Raw genomic sequence first — 19,849 nt, 5'->3', positions numbered from 1 at the left:
GACTTTCAGTATAGCCCTGAGGAGCCTGACAGAATATAATATGTCTGCCGGCCAGGGAGAATCCAAATAAATACCTACTATCTGGATGTATAGGAATGCTAAAGAATGTATTCAAATAAATGACTGAGAAGTATGTGGCGGAGGGAGTAAGGATGGTCAGGAGAGCAGTGATGTCTGGAACAAAAGGCACTGAGGAACTGCTATTTTGTTCACCTCACGCAGGTCAGTCACAAAACGGTGGATATCGGGGTGATCATCTGGGGAACCCGAGGGTACTTTTTTAAGATAGGAAGAATATTGCACACATTTGCATTTGCCTCTTCTACAATGCCAAATGCAATCAAGTCCTATATAATCTGCAGCAGTGCCCATTCTCCTGCCTTTGGTATCTTGTACTGGGGAAGGCGAGGCAGGATAGCATTGTCCTTAACTCTGATGGAAACCGGAGGGATCTGCAACAGCCCTACGTCTGTGCCATCTGTAGCCCATAATGTCGTCGGCACCTCCATAAATTCAGTCGGAAGAGGCTCCTCTTTTGATAAGCATTACTTAGAATTCACTACATTAGGTCCTATGGTCATATAGACACCCTCCGGAGAGCATGAAATAGTGGCATGTAACTTCAATAGGTCGAAACCCATAAAATGTTCTCCACCACTAGAGGTCAATAAGAAGGGTGAGTATACAGTGAAAGGACCAATGGCCAGGGCCAGGGGCTCGGAGATGGGGCTCACAACTGGTATGCCTGAGAAGCTTACCGAAACATTATTTTGGCCAGACAGGACTGTGCCAGGGACCAGTGAACGAGAAACAGAGCTATTCCTTGTGCAGTGTCCACCAATAATTTCTATGTTTAGCCCTGCAGATCAGCAGTGATATAAGGTCCTCGCTGGTCCACAGGGATCTGTACTGATCCCTCACCCTGCCGCTGGCTGTTCTAGCCATGGCTAAGTCCCGTCCCTTCGTCCAAGTCATAATCATCATGGTAATGCTGGCACCTCCTCGGATCGTCAAAATAGTTCTGCTCAGACCGACCTGGCTGCTCTTTACCTCCCCGGCCCCCACCATATCCAACTGCTCCCCTTCCTCTCCCTCATGATTCCCGTCCTCTCGGAGCATCAACCATTTGCAACAGCATTGGACACTCACTTCGCCAATGCCCCTCCTCTTAACAATACGCTCATTGATTTGGCCCCATGGGCGTAATATTCCTGCTAGTGCGGGGCAACTGTCGGCCGGCCCAATTCCTCCCCTCTACCACTGCCCAGAGACACCTGCTGCATCAACACCTTTTGTCTTCAAGTCCTTATTTTTCTTCTCTACCTTCTCCTTCTCTTCGTTCTCTCTGTGCTCATAGTACTGCGCCATACATAATATCACCGATAAGTAGGAGGTAGTCCAAGTGCTCTCTGAAGCCTGCAACCGGATCTTGGTCCCAGGAAGCAGGTTTTTAAAAAACCTGTTAACGAACAATCAGACACCTCCCTCCATTGACAAGTCCTGCCCTCTAAAATCTAGAAACCCCCCTTCAAACCTAGTGAAGAAGTCAGATACACTTTCATCTTTCTTCTGACGACATGCTGTTAACTTATCCCAATCTACTCTTCTCGGTGGGATAGAGGAGTGCATATATGAGATAATTCGGCCTGGCAAAGCTAGTATCTCAGCCTTAGGCTTCTCGCCAGGCTTCCTCTCCTTGTCCCATGCCCTGATCTTGTCCCAAGTGCCAACCAACTCCACTACATGGTCCTGTGTGTGCACCTGCCGCCAAATATTAACCGGCACCAGCAAACTAAAAAACATCTCAATATCGGCCAGGTTCATCACTGTCGAGGACGCAGTAATAGGCAGTCGGATTTTTCCTAGAGTCGGGCAACTGGGTCTTAAGAGAGAACACCTCACTCCTTTTCCAAGGAGTATAAACCCACTGTTCCTGAAAACGGCCCTCTACTCGTTGTCTGATGACTTGGTCCTGTCCATTTCAAAGCTCTGGTATTTCGGGGTGATAAATGGTTTGCACTTCCCTCATCGGGAACTGAGACACTGCAATCGGACTCCTTTGGATCAACCTAACTCGGTATCCCCTCAATATGGCAAAACTACTAAAAACATCACTAAGAGCCATACCATTCGCATACACACTATCTCGAATATCATAAATAATTTGGGGGCAATACCATTAAAACACTGTTCCCATAGTCCAATCAGAGTAGCCGACATATGCTTGAGGGCATACTGCTGCACAAATGGCTCATAGTCTTTCAACACACTCCACACATCCTCCACACTCTAAATCAGATTCCGGGCCCACTGAGAGGCCTGGTCAGCCACCATATTCTTCTCTACAACACCCACATGAGACCGAATCAGCACACACCCCATCCGTTCTTTAGCATCCTCCAGATCCCCATCATCCAATCCCCGAAGTGGTGTCCCCGCATTCAGCAAGTGCGAGGAAAAGGAATGTGGAGAGGATACTGTCGTAGATGTTGCAGGAACTGTGGAAACTAATGCCTGTGTAGTGGGTGTGAGCGAGAGGGGTTGGGAAGAGCCATGGGCAACGGACACAGCAGATCGGCCCACAGTGGCTACCAGCTCGGCGCATGGAGCCGGGGAGAAAATGAGAGGGACTCCATCGGAAACAGCCGGATCGGAGGCAGGGGAGCCATAGGCGGCAGCATGGGATGTTTGCCGTACATCTAACAGATCCTCCACAAAAGGATCGCCTTCATCTCTGCTAACATAGGACTTATCACATTGCCATCTAAACCTTGGGTCCGCACATTCTATGCCCTTTATCTTTTCCCTCTTGTAGCCTTTTGCTTTACTGTCTGCGTCTTCCCTCTCCGGCCTCCTTCTCTGCTCTTATCCGTCTTTGCTTAGCTTCCTTTTGCCTTTCTGAAGATTGTCAAACATAGACTGTCTGCTCCTTTTTGCAAACAATTTACCCTGCAGGAAGTTGAACTTTTGTTCGTCAAAGGTACCTATCAAAAGCCACTGCAACTCGGCGTTGTCCCTCGTATTTGTTCCATAATGTACTAAACATAATAGGGACATGGCCACGCATGACACACATGTCAAAATTCGGAGTGCATTCCGGAGGCGCAGGCTGCCTTTCCTACAAGCGAGCAAAAGGCAGAGCAACAACGGCACCCGAAACAGCAAAACTTGCAAAAACAAGGCATCTTCAAGAATACAGAAAAACCAAATTCACTACTTGTACAAATGACTTACCAATTCCTCCCCACAGGTCCATCATTGGACTGTGTCCGCATACCGCACCAATTCTTCAAATCAGACTCCTCAACATGAGTCTCAAACACCAGTCAAACCCCAGGCGTTTCCAAGAAAGGCCAAATTACCAAGTCGCCAGGCAGAGGGTCCACAAATACCCTCTTTCTCCAAAACAGTCCACAGACCTATCTATTTCACAAGCAAACCAAGAAATTATCTCCAAACCGTAAATAAACAAATTATTCAAAACAGTGCCATTTTCACCAGGAATCAAGACAAACTCACCTGGTGCACACAGGTTGAACAAAGTTATTCTTGACTGCCGACTCTTCGGACCAAACGGCTGATTCCAAGGGTTTTGCCGTTCAGGACCCCAGCCAGGATGACCACTAGACGAGGCACCGCCCGATCAGACAGGCGGGGCAGCTGCGAGAACCAAGCTCCGTCTTGTTGGGATCCCCGATCCGCCCGTCCAACCGGACGCCACCCCGTCCTCCACACCCGGTTACGGGTGAGGATGGGACACCCGATGGAGTCCCTGTTTAGTGCTAAATGAAGGAAGTGGCCCGTTTAGGGTCACTCAGGTCATTCACGACCACCTTGTTGCCTTTCAAATAAATGAACTGGCAAAGACAGAATGAACACAATCCAAAGCATTTATTGCTATTACGCTGCAGCGGAGCCCAGTCTGACCAGTCTCCTTAGATGACTTCCATGGGACTGACCCCCGTCTACAATGTAACACAAAATATACTTTTCCAACACCTGTAAAGTCCTGCCCAAACTGGAATTTTCCAGCTCAGGCCCTGGTGAACAAAGAAGGAAAACGAGCATGAGAGATGGCACAGGACTGGGCGCATGCTATCTCCACCCCAAGGCCATTCGTCCGGTGTCTACTATTGTAAGATGTGGGAACGATTCTAACTAACTGTAAAGGTATGCCACAATAGATAGTACATTCATTAGTGCAGCGAAGCTTCAACCTTGAGAAAAACAAGCTGGAGGCACAGGGGCAGCCTTTATACTGAGACCAGCATTATGAAACAGAAGCTCGATTTTAGTTACAGAACAAGATGGCGCCAGTAAAGATGGCGCCATGAATGCTAACCTAATACAGAATAGAGTTTAAGCATAGCAAAAGGGCATTTCGATTCACTGCATTACGGAGATAAAATTTCAAATCTAAAAATCTGGTCTGCTGACTCCCTACTACTTCTCGGGTCACACTTTTTCAGCTTCACTGTGTGGTTTACTTTGAGGCTAAAAGTGCAGGGCTGCAATAACAAAGGGGCTGGCAAGGGAGGGCAAATGTTAACAGGTTAAAAATAAGCACTAATTATTGGACTATTGAGGGCATTCACGACTTGAGATGGTGACTCATGGTATGGCACTGCAAATTTTACCCATGAGTGGCGGTAGTGCATCTACGCACTTGATGAAGTGACGTTGATAGGCACCAAATATAGCCATTTACTAAAGATAAATCTGACGTTTTAGGTCAAAATAGCTTTATTCATGTTCTTGAAAATGATATGTTTTAGTTTAGGAAATTTAAGTTTAGTTTTTAAAAAATTCGATGTACTTAAGTACAAAACGTACATTTTCATACACTCATATTCTGGGTAAAAAGTTTGGCTTTCCAAATTTATAGTTATATTAAATTTTAATTACTGCTTTTGTTTTAAACCCTAATCCCTATGATTACTGCAACCTGTGTACTGTCAAAACGTGCACGCTCTGTAACCTTAGTAATAGCACAGCACAGCTATATGACCATGTAAATTCTGTCTAGGTTTGCTGTAGTGCTAGAGATGGCCAGATTTGTCATTTTTCTCTTTCTGATCTTGGCCTTTCCAGGGAGAATACCAGTCGCTCCATGCAGGAGAGAAAGTACTTGGTAGTGACAGAATGGAAAATTAAAAAGAATTAAATATGGAGGGATAGTTAACTATGTTTTGGGAGGCGGCAGGCAATGCACGATTCGGTTTTCTGAGCAGATTATATGGACTACAGCTTTTTAGAAGTTTTTATTAAAATTGTGCTGTAAAATGCATCATTTTATCACCGTGTTCTGAAAACAATATTGCGCGGGCGAAATTGCAAGCCTCTGGGGCGTCAGGCTTTCTTGATACATCAAAAATGAAGTAAAAAAAATCAACGGCACCATTTCATAGTCTATGGATTTTTAACATGCCCAATTTTACCCCGTAAAAAAATCCTGGGGATGAGATGAGACAGACTCTCCCCAACTTCCTTCGAAATATGTGCAGCTGATTTGACTGCTGCGATTGGGGAGAGGCATTACACCTCGCTACTTTCAAAGATTCCCAGCCACCACCAGAGGCTCATGGTTTAAGTTTAGTGCCACCCATGTTTCTGAGAGGTCTCCAAGTATTGCATCAATACAGAACACACACCTATTAATGCAGAGGTGGATCTTAAGGGTTCTACTCTTGCGGCTGGTCAATAAGTCAAGATGTCTTCTATTGGTCACAGGCTTTGTGGAGAGTGAGAACACACCAATTCCTAATTTAGTTGCTTACTGCTTTTATCAGTTTTTTAGCATGTGGAAGAATTTACAGTATTTTCTTGTAAATCCAGTTTCCACCAACATGTGTTGCCCTGCTTGGAATGCTGCAATAAACAAGGCATCTACGGCCAGTACTGTATGCCTGTGGTGTATAAAAAGTGTCACCTGCATAGTTACACCCACGTCCTCCACTTATATAAGTTATTAGTGAGCACTGGTAGATGCACGTCATTGCTTTGCTATTGGCCGTTCACCGCAAACATTAAGAATACTTATATGTACCAAATTAGGTACATAGTTATTTCCTTTCCTTATTCATACTGGGGTTACTTTTACGAATCGTGATATTTTTCCTTTCTCCAGTTGAGCAATCCATTAAAACAAAATGTTTTCACTTTTCCAGTCATCCTCCCTGATCGCAACCATATTTGTACTGATGCCACCTTTGGTCCCAGGTCTTTTGACTACAGTAATGGGTCATGTACAACAGCAGCCACAGTAAAACGCCGAGGGACCAGGGTACTGCAGATGCAGACAGGCAAACATGGCACCCACAGGCCCTTACAAGCACAGTAGTGAAAGTAGGACCTTGTTTCTGGTGTCAGTGCAGTATTTCAGATGAGGAGGGTTACCACAAGGTACATCTCATTAAAAAAGCCAACAAAAAACGGAATGGCAAAGCAACCTATCATTACACAAAATACCAAGGCCTTACAGACGGCCAACCCAGCCAATGGCACCTGCTAGAATTATAATACTTTTAATGAGGCCGACCTAACACTCTTGAGGTTTCAATCAAGTAATCCTTCATCCCCCAGTGATGCGATAATCGGGACCCTTCCAAACCTCTATTTTCTGTGAGGTTGCTAGCGCGTTTCCCAGTTGCATGTTTTTTCTTGTACTTCTGAGCGTCGACTCTGAACTGAAACGCATTCCCCTGGCAATCCAAATTGCTGAGGCAAATTATTGCATTTCTATCCTGGTGGAATGTTCATCCTGTAATGGTGAAATGGCGGGACGATGCCGCGCGCCCGCCTGTTGATTATAATGGCTCACAGTCGTGCATGTGTTTGACTCGGGGCTCCGCTGGTGCTGAACGGCGCCTCCGCTGGGGTCATTTATCCTGTTTAAACGAAACACGAACAAATAAATAACGCAGACTAACCCTTCAGCTGCCATTAAGTTGTTGCTCTCTGGCGTTTCTCGGCAGTGCGAACTATTTGTCGCGAGGCTTAAAGTTAACAGCTTCTGTCAAAACAGCGACGTGAGTTATGGCTTCCTCCCGTAGCTTTCTCTCGCACTATACATTTACATTCATGCCACATTAGTTGGTGGTGATGGAGGGGACGGCGGTGAATACCAAATGAACCAAGGGTGACTTTAAAATGACGGCTTTTAAAACAAGCCTTGGCAAAGCCAATCGGTTTCACCAATCCGAGTGCTATAGGCATTGTCAATGTCATTGTTCATTGGCTATGTGTTGTGGCGTGGAGTGGAAGTATGTGGGTTGGACTGGAATCGTTTGAGTGGCGTTTTGTGTAGTGGAATTTTGTGGCGTGGATTTGTGACACGGTCTCTGCTGAACACATGCAAGTAAAATCGATATAATACATATATCTAACATTTAAAGAGTTGTATTTTTACTTCACTACTGGGTTGGTTTAGTTACATTCCAAACCCCAGGCATGGCTTGCGTGTGACAGCAATGCAGGTGAAAAGCAAAATGCCCAAGGACGGCAGAGGTATTACGAGGAACAGGAAATAGTCTGATATTTGCTTGGAACTTGTGTTATTTTTTTAATTATTAAATTGATTAAAAAAAGAAAGTAATTGAAGCATTAAGCGGGCTACGTACTAGTGTGATTAGCATAGTCAATACCACATAATCTCAAAGAAGTGAATTCAAGACCTTCCAAACACAGTATGTTTGCACGCCTGTATAGCATCTTCTCTCTCTTACTTCCTGCCCAGAGCTTTCCTTTAACATATTGTATTACTTGTTCCACTACAGTTAAACCAAGTGAACTAGCATGTGAAATCAATAACCTGAAAAGGTGTACCCCGGACTGAAGATAATGGTGACATGGAGTTTCTGGTAACCTTAACCATACAAGTCCTGTTCCAATTTCTTACATGCCCCTTGAGATTCCTCAGGATTATGTGGGCAACGTTTTAGATAGAGAGAAGTATTTATGGTTTGTGCTGCTCCCTAGCTGCACACTGCGCCGGGGGCTGTGTCTTTGTACATAGCTGCAGTTATAACGCCTAAACTGTGGCCTCTAGGCACATCGCGTCACTTGAATCCTTAAAACTGTCACAAAAAGCTTTCTAGTGAGCTTTATGAAGTTATGCGAGGAAAGGCACCCCTCTTCCTTTCTATTAATTAAGCGTGCACTTCAGCCGCAGTAAATGAGCACGGAAAGCAATGCGCCGCCCTGCCTACAGGGGGCTTCTGCGTGGTGCTGTAGGTCATGCAGACATTCAGAGCCACCATTTTCGCCTGCTTCGTGGCACAAGTCAGGGTGCAGGTTGCACTAGCGTCTCTCTCTCTCTCATTGTGCAGGAGCACACTCACAGAGCACGCGAGTCACGTGGGAAGAGAGCAGCAGGAGTGGACGAAGCCACCGCTCCCATCACTTCACTCCTTCTCTGCAGGAGTTGCCATCTGACGTCACCTCGGCAACTTGCATTATCATACGTGCTGCCTCTGAGCGGTGGAGCACTTCTCACACAGAGAACAGCTTTAGGTTTGTTACATGATCCCCAATTCAGCCCGAAAAAATACTGCCTTATTTTGGAGGGAAAAGTTAAATGACACGTCTTCTTCCCCTCAACTTGTCAAACTTTTATTCTCAGTTTCAAGAAGCTTACGAAGACCTTATATTATCGATGTGATTTGGTTTTAACTGTCTTACATTAAAGAAAGAAAAAGTACAATAAACACCAAGGAAAACAAGCAGCTATGAGTAAGGGGGTGGGGGCATGGATCAGGAGCCCTCTGAAAACAGTGTCTCACATTTGATCTCTGTCTTTGAATACAGCAAATGTGATGAGATAAGAACAAGATTTACAGGCCTGTTTACAAAAACAGACCGGAGCTGATGCATTCATGCCGATGACAAATAGGGAGAAAGAATAGGAGAGCGACAATGGAGCCAGCTAATGGAAAGACTGTGGGATTCCTAAAACCTACAGAGTACATACAACATGTCTCAAAGAGGCTGTGCAAGTGCTGTTTAGCTGAGACCTAAAAACATGTTTCCCAGCAAGACAATGTTACAGGACTGCAGTGCATCTCACCATGCATGTTTGTCAGAATCGTTTGCTGGTTCGGTAGGTAGAGAGGTAGAAATGCATCGAATATATACATGTGGCTATATGGCATTAGCACACAACTCCTTAAACCCACCAAACGTATAGTTCATCTTCCAAAACAGACATGGCTGGTTAGGCCAATCTTCCTCTCTGGCATTTTCCCAGTGGTTGGAAGCTAGGAGCTGTTTCAGCGCAATGTGATAACCCCACCGCCACATTCTTGGTGTGGCCTACTGCAATGTGTGCTAGTGTGAACGTTTAACTGGTTGCAAAAACATGTCCCACACTCTTGACCTCTGTCCAAAAAGGGTGCACAATCAACATCTCGATGAATCCTGGTGTTTGCTCAAAGCGGGCATGGTTAAGTGTTCCAATACAACCCATGGTGCTCAGTTTGTCTTCAGTGAATATGTTCTCAACTGCATGACCATCTTAGACTTGCATCATCCTTTTTATCTTCATGCTGGTTCTCCATACTGTAGCGTTCCCATAATACTGTAAGGAGTGGCGGTGGAATCGCTTGAAAGACAGTGTTTTGTTTGGGAATTTAGCAAGGTGCTACTTTGACAGAGGGCAGTGAGGTTCTTGGTTAAAACATGTTGACCTTTTTTATTTTGGAACAAGGCTTCATGAAGAATAAAATGAAGATCTAACTCTAAATTGGCTGTGCGGTTGAGAATTTGTTTCCTGAAGATATCAGCAGTTATGAGGAATATATTTTATCTTGCCCTTTTACATAAAGATGCATTTTCAACATTTCTTTTTTCTTGTGGGATTTTGCAAGTACTGCAAAAATGTGCCTTTACCTTTTAAAGATGTGAGAACTGGCAGCGACCCACACCAAGTGATAAAAAAGTGATGAGTGGTATGCTGCAATTGAGCTCAGCCATTGGTAATTACACTGGACCACATTCAAGTCCATTGTAATTTAAAGACGGGAACTGTGTCCAAGTCGGCCTTATTCCTGCTTCAATATTTCATCCAGAATTGTAAGTCCACGTACCTTCTGAAAGGGAACATTAGCAATCGCAGATTGATGGCCATGCTCAGTGAAGTGTAGTCTGTATCTATTTGGGATACAGAGAGCCTTTTTTTGTTTTTAGGTCTCGCGACCTATCAATGCGCGCAAGCGCATTGAGCGAAGCGAGAATTCATGTTGGCAAAATCCTCTTCAAACCAAGGGCTTTCAGCCCCGCGGTTTTCTTGCAGTTCACGTGAATCACGTGAGCAAACATGCACACGCATTCACGGCCAGGGCTTCTCCTCCCCTAATTATTCATGGCCGGCCACAGGCCGGCCGTACTTTCAGTTTCCTGCTTCTCCTCCCCTAATCATTCATTCCCGGCCGCTCACAGCACATCAAAGGGCTTCGCCCAGCGTGCGCTCTGCGGCTTCTCCTCCCCTATGCCCCCAGGCCGAAAGTGCTGCCTTCAGATTTCCCCCATTTTACACTGTTTGCCCTACCAAGGTTCAGCTCCACTCCGGTTATTACCTGGTAAATATTTTATGAGCCAGTGCTTCATAATTTGCCACAGAAGGGAGCTTGGGCTAGAACTTGGAAGAGTCCCACACTACTCCAGAGTGCTTCTGCACAAAGAGGCTGCAGTAGTTCAAAGTGTAGAGAAGTGACCAAGCACCTGTTGATAAAACTGTCATTAAAACCTAGAAATGGCTGAAGCCTGGAAATCCGAGTCATGTCAAGCAAGCCATATGTGCTAGTTGCCTTAGTGGGAGTTTCTGATTGTTTGCAGAGTTCTTGGCAACGTGAAGGTTGTTAAAATGCGTGCATAAACCACTAACCTTTTGGTCGTAGGTATTGCAGGGGCAAGCCCTCCTTGATGGAGCTCAGATTTCCACAGCACTTGGTTTTGATTGAGCGATGCTTAGAAAATGATTTTCCGTACTTAGTCACCAATAGTGAAGTGTACTTAACTTCTTTCCTTCTCCCCTTGTTTTCCACCAGTGTTCAGCGTGGATTGTAGCACAGTGGAGTGCCCCCCAGTCCAGCAAGTTGTGTGCCCGGTGGATAGCTATGAAACCCAAGTCAGACTGACGGCTGATGGGTGCTGCACCCTCCCAACAAGGTATGTCTATCGTTCCCGCTCCATGTGCACTCTGAAAATCATTTCTTTCTTATTGTGAAGTGGGCTCAGGAGTGCAGTCTTCCATTTGGTGCTTTCACTGTCACACAGAGTACATTCATTTTCTCACCTCTCTATTCCACTGCACTTTGTCATCCTACTATACTTTATACCACTCTACTCTACACCACTACTCACTGTACATCACTCTACTCTGGCCACGGCACTCTGCTCCAGTGCATTCTATGCCACTCTACTCTATTCTGCACCACTGCACTCTAATTAATTAACTCTGCACCACTCTACTCCATGCCACTCTACTGCACTATACACCACTGTACTCTGCCACTGCACTCTACTCTAAGCCACTACACTCTACTCTAAGCCACTACATGCAGCCCTGCATCACTTTACTGCACCCTGCACTCTACACGTCTACTCTAAACCACTGTACTCTATGCCACTGCACTGTCTCTGCACTCTACTCTACGCCACTACATTCTATGCTGCTGCACTTCACACATTGTATGCAACTGCACTCTTCTCTGTCCCACTGTACTCTACACCACTGAACTCTACGCCGCTGCACTTCATGCCACTGCGTCTGTGCCACTTTCCACTACTGCACTCTATGCCAGTCTGCTCTACGCTGATCTCTTCCACTGCACTCTACCCCAGTGCACTATATGCCACTCTACTCTATGCCACGCTACTCTGCACCACTCTACTTTGTGCTACTGCACTCCACTCTGTGCCCTTCCACTCTATGTCCCTCCACTCTATGCCACTCGACGCAGTGCCACTCTGCATCACTCTACCCCATTCATTGCCGCTCTGCTGTGCCCCGCTGTGCCCCGCCCGCTCTTCCCTGCCCGCTCTTCCCTGCTCAACCCATCTCTGCAGGACCATGCTGTACTCCACTCTGCTGTACTCCACACCACTTTGTGCTGCTCCACTCTGCAGCACTGCACAATGCTCTACTTCATGCCACTACAGTCCACTCCACACCACTCAACTCCACTTTGTCAACCTACTTTATACCACTCTATGCCGCTCTACACCACTCCACTTAATGTCACTCCACACCCCTATATGCCTGTCTACTCCATTCTTTGCCAGTTTGTCAAGCCACTCCCATGTACTCTACACCACTCTGCTGTACAACATCGCTAAAAGACATTAGCAAAGCCAATAAGTCTTGCATAGGCAAAACATATTGACTTTGCCAATGCTTGTTACACGTTTTGACACTATCTGGGCAAAAGTTTCACCTCAGTAGTATCAATTTTCACCCATATCCATTGTGAGAACCAGGGCTTGTTTAGACGAATAGCGACCCGACTGCTGATCCAGCATTTAGATAAATGTTTATGAAGCGTAGGATACCCTTGTAGGGTAATGCTAAATTCAAGAGTTACACCGTCCGACCCCGAACTGCGCACTTTATTGTTAGAGATTACAATGGAAGTTTGTGCAATGGTTTTTTATTATATTTTATTTGCCTTATAATTTTATGGAATCATGTTTTTGGATGCTTGCAACTTTTATGGTTTTCTCTATGTGAAACTGAATAAAGTTTTTTGATTTGCACCCAAATAGAGCAATAAACAATAGAAGGGCGACCCGTCAACCTTTGCAAAAGGCCTTCCACTGTGTGCCAACACTTGATGCTGCGTTTTTAGTAACTATTGTTTTGCAGCATGAATCCTTTTCTGGATTCACATGCTGTGCATTATTCCACCATCTAGTGGTTGGGTCCCGAATTGTTGTTTTTTCCTACGTTGAGAGCACTGTCGACCTCCATAATATGGTGGTATGCCCATCCCCTGTGTGACGTCAGACAGCAAGCCGGAAGTTCCTATTCGTAGTCGCCATCTTCAGATTTTTTTTCCGCCATTGGGTCGGGAATATCTGCTAATAATGCAAGACAAGAGAGTATACCACCCGGAGCCAGCGACACTCAGCCTAGCGGGCTGACTCCTGAATATCTATAGTTCGGACATCTACAGTTTCTACCCAGGATGATGGCCATCCTTAAATAATAAAGGAAAGCAAGCCCAAGGAGATGTTATGCTACAAAATGGTGCAGATACATTCAGTGGTGCATATATAACAAGAAAATGGAGAACAAGACAGAATAGGAAACTATATTAAAATAGCTCACTCACCTGTTAAATAGTGAGTTACCCTATGCATTGTTAAAGGTACACCTGGCAGCAATAGTAGCCTATGCCAGGGATACTTCAGGTAACCGCTTCTTCACATCCCCATTGGTTAAGAGATTCTTGAAAGGTTCTAAGAGAGTGGCACCCAACTAGATCGGTTTCAGCGCAATTGTGGAACTTAAACACTGTCCTAATGCAGTTAATGACAGACCCTTTTGAACCTATACACAAAACAGATCTAAAGTCACTCACTCTTAAGACAGCCTTTCTGATACACCGCTAGGCAGAATGAGTGAGCTTCAAGTGCTAGCAATACAGGAACCATACCTACAAATGCACTGGACGAGGTGGTTCTCAGTACCAACCCACATTTTCTGTGCAAGTTGGTGACTCACTTTCATGTCAACCAAAACAAACGGCTATCAACTTTCTTCAAAGGACCCAAAACACAGATGGAAAGAGCCCTAAACATGTTGAATGTAAGGAGGGCTTTAATGTACTATCTGCAGAAAATGAGTTTTGTAAAGGAAACCAGAGGCTTGTCGCCTTAGCCAAAGGAAGTAAAGGTTCCTCGGTAACTAAAGAAACAATCTCAATATGGATAGTAGAAACAATACACGTGTTATTCCTCGGCGGGGATGACATGGCCCACACATCCCAGATCTCACTCAACTAGGTAAAAAGGTGCAACACTATCGTTCTTAGCTAACATTCTCATTGCCGAAGTTTGTTCAGCAGCAACTTGGGCACCACCACACACCCTTGCAAAACATTGTGTGGACATTCAAAAGAACAAGAAAGCACAGGTGGGACAGAAGGTACTACAACACCTGTTTGCTAACACTTCCTCGTTTCAGCCCAACCAACCCAAGGGAAAGGACACCGCTATATAATAAGATGCACAGGATGTGATTCCATAAAAGGATTCATGCTGCAAAACGAAATGGTTACTTACCAGTAGAAGTAGTTTTGAAGCTTGAAGAGTTTTCTGGATTCACATGCGACTCGCCCGCCTCCCCAGAAATGGGAGATGTTGCAACCAGGTGGAGGAGGGGAAAAAAAGTGAAGAGGAAGTATACCAGAAATGGAAAGAAAAAAGATTCTAAAGATGGTGACTATGCAGAGAAACTTCCGGGACACCATCTGACATCACACAGGGGATTACCATACCTCCAAATCTACGAAGCCCACAATCGAGGGGGGGGGGGAATCTGGATCCAACAACTAGATGATGGAATAATGCACAGCATGTAAATCCCCAAAACTCTTCAAGCTGCAAATCTACTTCTAATGGTAAATAAACATTTTGTTCCATTTAAGGTAGAAGCATTTTTTGTTAAAATCTGCATATTAAGCAGCAGATGTTGAATTATGTGGCAAATCCATAACTGCAAGAAAAAAAACGAGGCTGCAAAATCGCACATTTCCCGTGGCCCTAGTGTTGGTTCATTTTTACATAGCACTTCATATCGCACACTGCTGTTTCAAACTGCTGTTTAGAATAAATGTTTCTATTAATACATTTAATGATGTGAAATTTACCGACTCTCGTCAGATGGAAGGCTTAAGTCAGCCTTTCTGGGATTCGGACCACAGACTGGTAGCTAGCTCACAGATATATTGGAGGCGAGGTTTTAACTCGCTGAGCCTTTTAACCATCCTACACATCAAAGAAGTATGAACAGCGAAGAAGTAAGTATAACGAGATACAGGAAAATATAAGGACTGTGCCCTGTAATTTTCTTTCAAAGTTTGTTGCACTAATGAGGGCTATAATCTCTTATACCCCACCCTACATTTCCAGGGTCAAGTCCAAATCTGTCTTTCAGATTTATAATGATCCACAGAATACCTTGCTACTTTGAAAGCACTTCACAAAGGGCTCCTTTCCTGCACATCCTCAAAAGAGATCACTGTGAATGCAGGTGTAAAGTGAGAAATGGTGCTGCTTCACCGCACTGCGCAGTCGTTTGGCTCCAAGTGTCAGTGAGCGCTGGAGAGCTCTGTCCACGAGCACAGACTTCAGGCAACAGTCTGAAAAGTATTACCCAGATGTAGAATAAAAACTGCACAGCAGGGTGGCAGCATTAAATGTAAACTGGAAAGGATTATATGTGCCAGTATACTAAGGTATTTCTGTTTTATGACCATTATAATGTCCACAGTGCACCAGGATCATGTAATAGGGTGACATGGCTCCCAGTGGGAGTATAAAGGGCAAGTCTTTCCAGCAATGAATGACTGAAAAATGACCCAAAAATATTTTTTGCTTTTAACCATTTTCTTGGAGGGTGGAAGAGGAAGCCCGGCAGCTTTCCCATCAATAATTTGCAAAGGCTATGACAAGCGAAGAAAAAACAAGCACAGACAACGGCAAAGGGATAGCAGCTGATGGCCAGATTTTATTGCCTTTACCAGTGCTTGTTTCCAAATGCAGTTTGCGTTTGTATCCTCTGTAAGCAAACTCATGGCTCCTTAAGTTGTTTCCAAGGCCTCGTTACTTGCTCCTTTGTTATCTTTCAAATGTTGTGGACTGGTTCGCTCATTGAATTGCGGCAACAGCTCGACTTATATCTTGCTATAAGGAACTTTTCCAGCAGCCGCCATTGTCTGTACAGGTATGCAGTTCTGTAAAACGCTTACTAATTGCAATGCTTGTAAAGCCACACAGAAAAAAAACTTTGCATTAGAAAAACTCAAGTTTCTGCAGCAGTATCCATTTATGATTGCACTCAGACCTACTGCATAGGGATTGAATCTGTAGATAATTTAGCAACCACCACTTACACAAAAAGCATGAAGCCTAATGCCCGTATATACAAGATTATCTGAATTTAATTTGATATTCCCAAATGCAAAGGCACTTGAACACTAAAAAGTGAGGATCACATTTTCTCTGGTTTGATGGGCAAGCCCAAGCACTTCTGGTTGCGTTTGACCAAGAGAGAACCTCACAGCCTGGAAGAAGCAAATGGAACAGCAGTCTGTGCTCCATCTGTTTTATTTCACCGAATAGAGATGATTAGCCTCCATTGCTTGTTAAATGTGTATATCGAGGCGATAGGAGGTGTGTGTGAGGAGGTCAAACAACATAGTAGAATCAGTATTAATCAGGAGCTCGCCACATGTTTTCAACAAAACTCTTTTCTAGTTCTTTATGTAAGGGTACCCGTGATCTCAAAGATCACTAACTTTTGACAAGGCCATTGGCCTTTGGCCAGAGAGGGGTGCTCTATTGATGCTTCACATTAAGACGACCAAAGAAATCTTTGAATTCTCAACTGTTGAAAGGTGGGCAGTTGTCAGACTTTAAAATCGCAGGAACACCCCAGGTTGTGAAGATGCCATCTAATCTCTCAATGACCCGTTCTTGAAATGTTATCTGCTTCTTCAATTGCATCAATTAAATGATGAGATGGGAGATCTTCGATCAATTGAAAGCGGTAATATTCATTTACGATCACCATCAAGTGATGTCCGTTGTTAAGAGGACCGAAGAAGTCCACTGCAATTCTTTCAGATGCATGCATTGGGAACTCTGACATGTTTAAGGGTTGTTGAGTGGTTTTCGATGACAAGCGGTTGCGTAGATGACAGACCTTAAAAAAAATTACCCTCTCTGTGAGACGTAGAAACCAGACTTGGTCTTGGAGAACGCATTTGGTGACAACAATTCCACAAAGTTCTTCATGGGCCACTTCAATTATCTGCTGTTGCAGACTTTTCAGAATGACAATTCTTGACCCTTGTATAATAATGTGGTCCAGAGTAACAGATAGTTAATCTTTGACATTCTTAAACTTTTGATATTCTCTAATGCTGGCAAGATGTTGAAGGTGCTAGTACCAAGACTGATGTGTAATAATGTCTTTCAGTTTCGGCATGTCATTATCCTGACTTGTGGTAGTGACAATTTGTTCTAAAGAAATGGCAACTTGAGTGCTTGATTCCACTATGAAATTTATGTAAGCTTCAGCCGTCTTAGAATGGGAGGAAGGCATTGTAGAGGCACTCGTGAAAAATATTCAGCAGGGCTCGGATTTTTCCCTGGGCGTTGCAAAACGGTGTAGTTGTACTCTTGCAATGGTAGACCCCAATGTTCAATGCGAGGAGGCATTTCTACTTTTGGATTCCCAAAGATAGTCAATAATGCTTGATGATTGGTCACAAACATCAATGACTTTTCTTACAAGAACACATGGAAATATTCACAAACCGACACAATTGCCAAGCTTTCTTTTTCAGGTTGTGAGTTAGCACGTTTAGTTTGGGACAAACTTTGGCTGGTGTATGCCACAAAACATCTTCAAGTATTTGGATGTCTGCCTTGCTATGCAAGGATGGCACCCAACTCAACTGGGCTAGCGTCAACAACAATCTCAGTATGAAGCTTTGGCTCAAAATATGCAATTTCAGTAGTGTTCTCAATAGCTTGCTTGATTTTTATGGAAGATTTGCTCGCATTCGTGTGACCGAAGAAAATAAATATTTCTTTTAGTCAAGTCTCTTAATTGCGCACTGACAGTGGCAAAGTTTTGTACATATCTAGAGCAAAAGCTGGCCATGCACAGAAAGGAACATAACATGGAAGCATCTTGTTGGGGACTGACAGATGACAGTGCTTCCATCCCCAAGTGGATATCAATTCCCAGAACCATCCCATCAACGACCAATCTCCTTTATCTAAATGGACAGAATCGGAGATCTTATGTAGCTTGGAAATGGCCTGGACGACTGTTGGAGCGTTGTCTGGAATGAAAACGCAGCAGCTCGATTGAATCAGTTTACATACTCCACATCGGTCTGCTAGTATGACATCAAGAGCAACCCTATTCTGAAGTGTCATAAGTCTATCCGACTGGAGCTCAGCAGTCAAGTTACTAAGGGCACCAGCAGTTTCGACTATGGTGGATTCAACCACTCTCGTCAACTGGCGAATATTCCTGCTGTTCGCCATTGGTCCCCAGAACGGCAGAAAACCCTTAAAGAAATCTCCCAACTCTTGCCCTGCAGTGTCTTCCTGACTGAAGACACCTCTAGCAACTCTCGTCTTATGGTAATCTGCCGCAACTGTAAAAGTGGGAGGCAACAGGAAGGAAACAAAACATGTGCCCGAAAAGTCAGGGGGCAACCATGTATATGCTTTGTCGTAGCAGACAAAATAAGTACCCTTAGCGGCTAGAAATGCTGGGGAAGTCTGAGACGTTAATACATAGGTGTCAGTACAAACGCTCTTCCCTAGCTGAGTTCTCGGATTCCTGCCATTACCCTGCAGACAATAGTGACCCTGATGGGGCACTATCCAAATCGGTGGAGAACTCTTCGCTCGCTGGTTAACACTCAAACTAACTCCATATCCAGCAACATTCCAACCAACGTATGCTTGGGTCCCATCTCTCGGAATAGTCTCATACGAACTAATTCCTCTAATCATATCGACTATACCCTTGACCAGAGCACTATTCTTCGGGTTATCTTTCACTGAACGTTGGGGATAGACACTATGGGCATAGATAAACATCGTTCTGTAAGCCCAAATAGAACCATTTAAGCTAAAAGGCAAAACCAAGTACGGAATACCTTTATCGGTCGTATGGGGCATTAGACCACAAATCCAACAATTCGTTGTGTTCATCACTAACTGGTGTTGGTGCAAAAGTTGAATAAAGGAATTATTGGCAAATTCCAGTCGTCTAACTACCGCGTGTTCAGGCAAAGGGTGAAATGAATGAGAAGAAATAGTAGGTGTAGGTTGCACAGTGGAAATAAACGTCACTTTAAAAGAGAATGTCACATAACCAATTAAAAATATCATTAAACTCAATAGCAAAAACAAATACAGTATTAAAAATCTTTTCCGTGTGATTAGTTTATATATCTTATTCTTGAAATTCATTGTCCTTACAGGTCTCTCCAACTCGAAGAAATCCATCCTAACTAAATATGCTGCTCGCGATGGTAGGGTGTTCTATGCTAAGGAATGCCTCTGTCAACCCAGGGCAACTCCCTTAGGCCAACCAGAACCTTCGACCTATTGTCTCAGGCTTGCATTCCAAAGACTTATCAACCGCGACCCTACAGCTGAACCCGGATGGCGGTTCGGAAAACAAAAATAAGTAGATCCTCGGTGGAGAGTTAACCTGTAAACAGAAAAATCATAAAAACTTCATTTATTTTATTAGTCCCACGACTCTTGGTCGCAAATTATAACAATCTTTTCCAGGCAATGTTTGTTCTTTGAATAGAAGCGCAGGCTTAGTAGTGTCCAATCGATTCAAAGGAGGCACAGCTTCTTGCAAGAGATAGTCACTTTCTTTCTCAGAGTTTGTTCCAATCAAACGGGCATCGCTGAATGGCAAAAATTGTGGCACAGTTTCTGTTTCAGAGTCTGGGAGTCTTTCCTGGACCCACCGGTCGTACAGTAAGGGCAATGGAGCCCGTTTGCAGTGTACGCCGTGGATCCAGTGTTTCTTGCCTTGCACTCGAACTGCAGAACGTGTAGACAGGAGAACTAGATGTGGTCC

General features: G+C 44.4%; 1 protein-coding gene across 1 annotated transcript in view; it reads left to right on the top strand.

Moving 5' to 3' along the window:
- Nucleotides 1-19,849, top strand: part of CRIM1 (cysteine rich transmembrane BMP regulator 1) — an 891,430-nt gene that overhangs the window by 321,038 nt on the left and 550,543 nt on the right. The window contains exon 4 of the mRNA XM_086926868.1: nt 11,043-11,163. Within this exon, the coding sequence (XP_086782994.1) occupies nt 11,043-11,163 (121 nt within the window). The remainder of the gene's footprint in view (nt 1-11,042; nt 11,164-19,849) is intronic.

Source organism: Lissotriton vulgaris, chromosome 6 (assembly GCF_964263255.1).
Source record: "Lissotriton vulgaris chromosome 6, aLisVul1.2, whole genome shotgun sequence".
Classification (NCBI taxonomy): domain Eukaryota; kingdom Metazoa; phylum Chordata; class Amphibia; order Caudata; family Salamandridae; genus Lissotriton; species Lissotriton vulgaris.
This window is presented reverse-complemented; position numbering and strand designations above follow the sequence as displayed.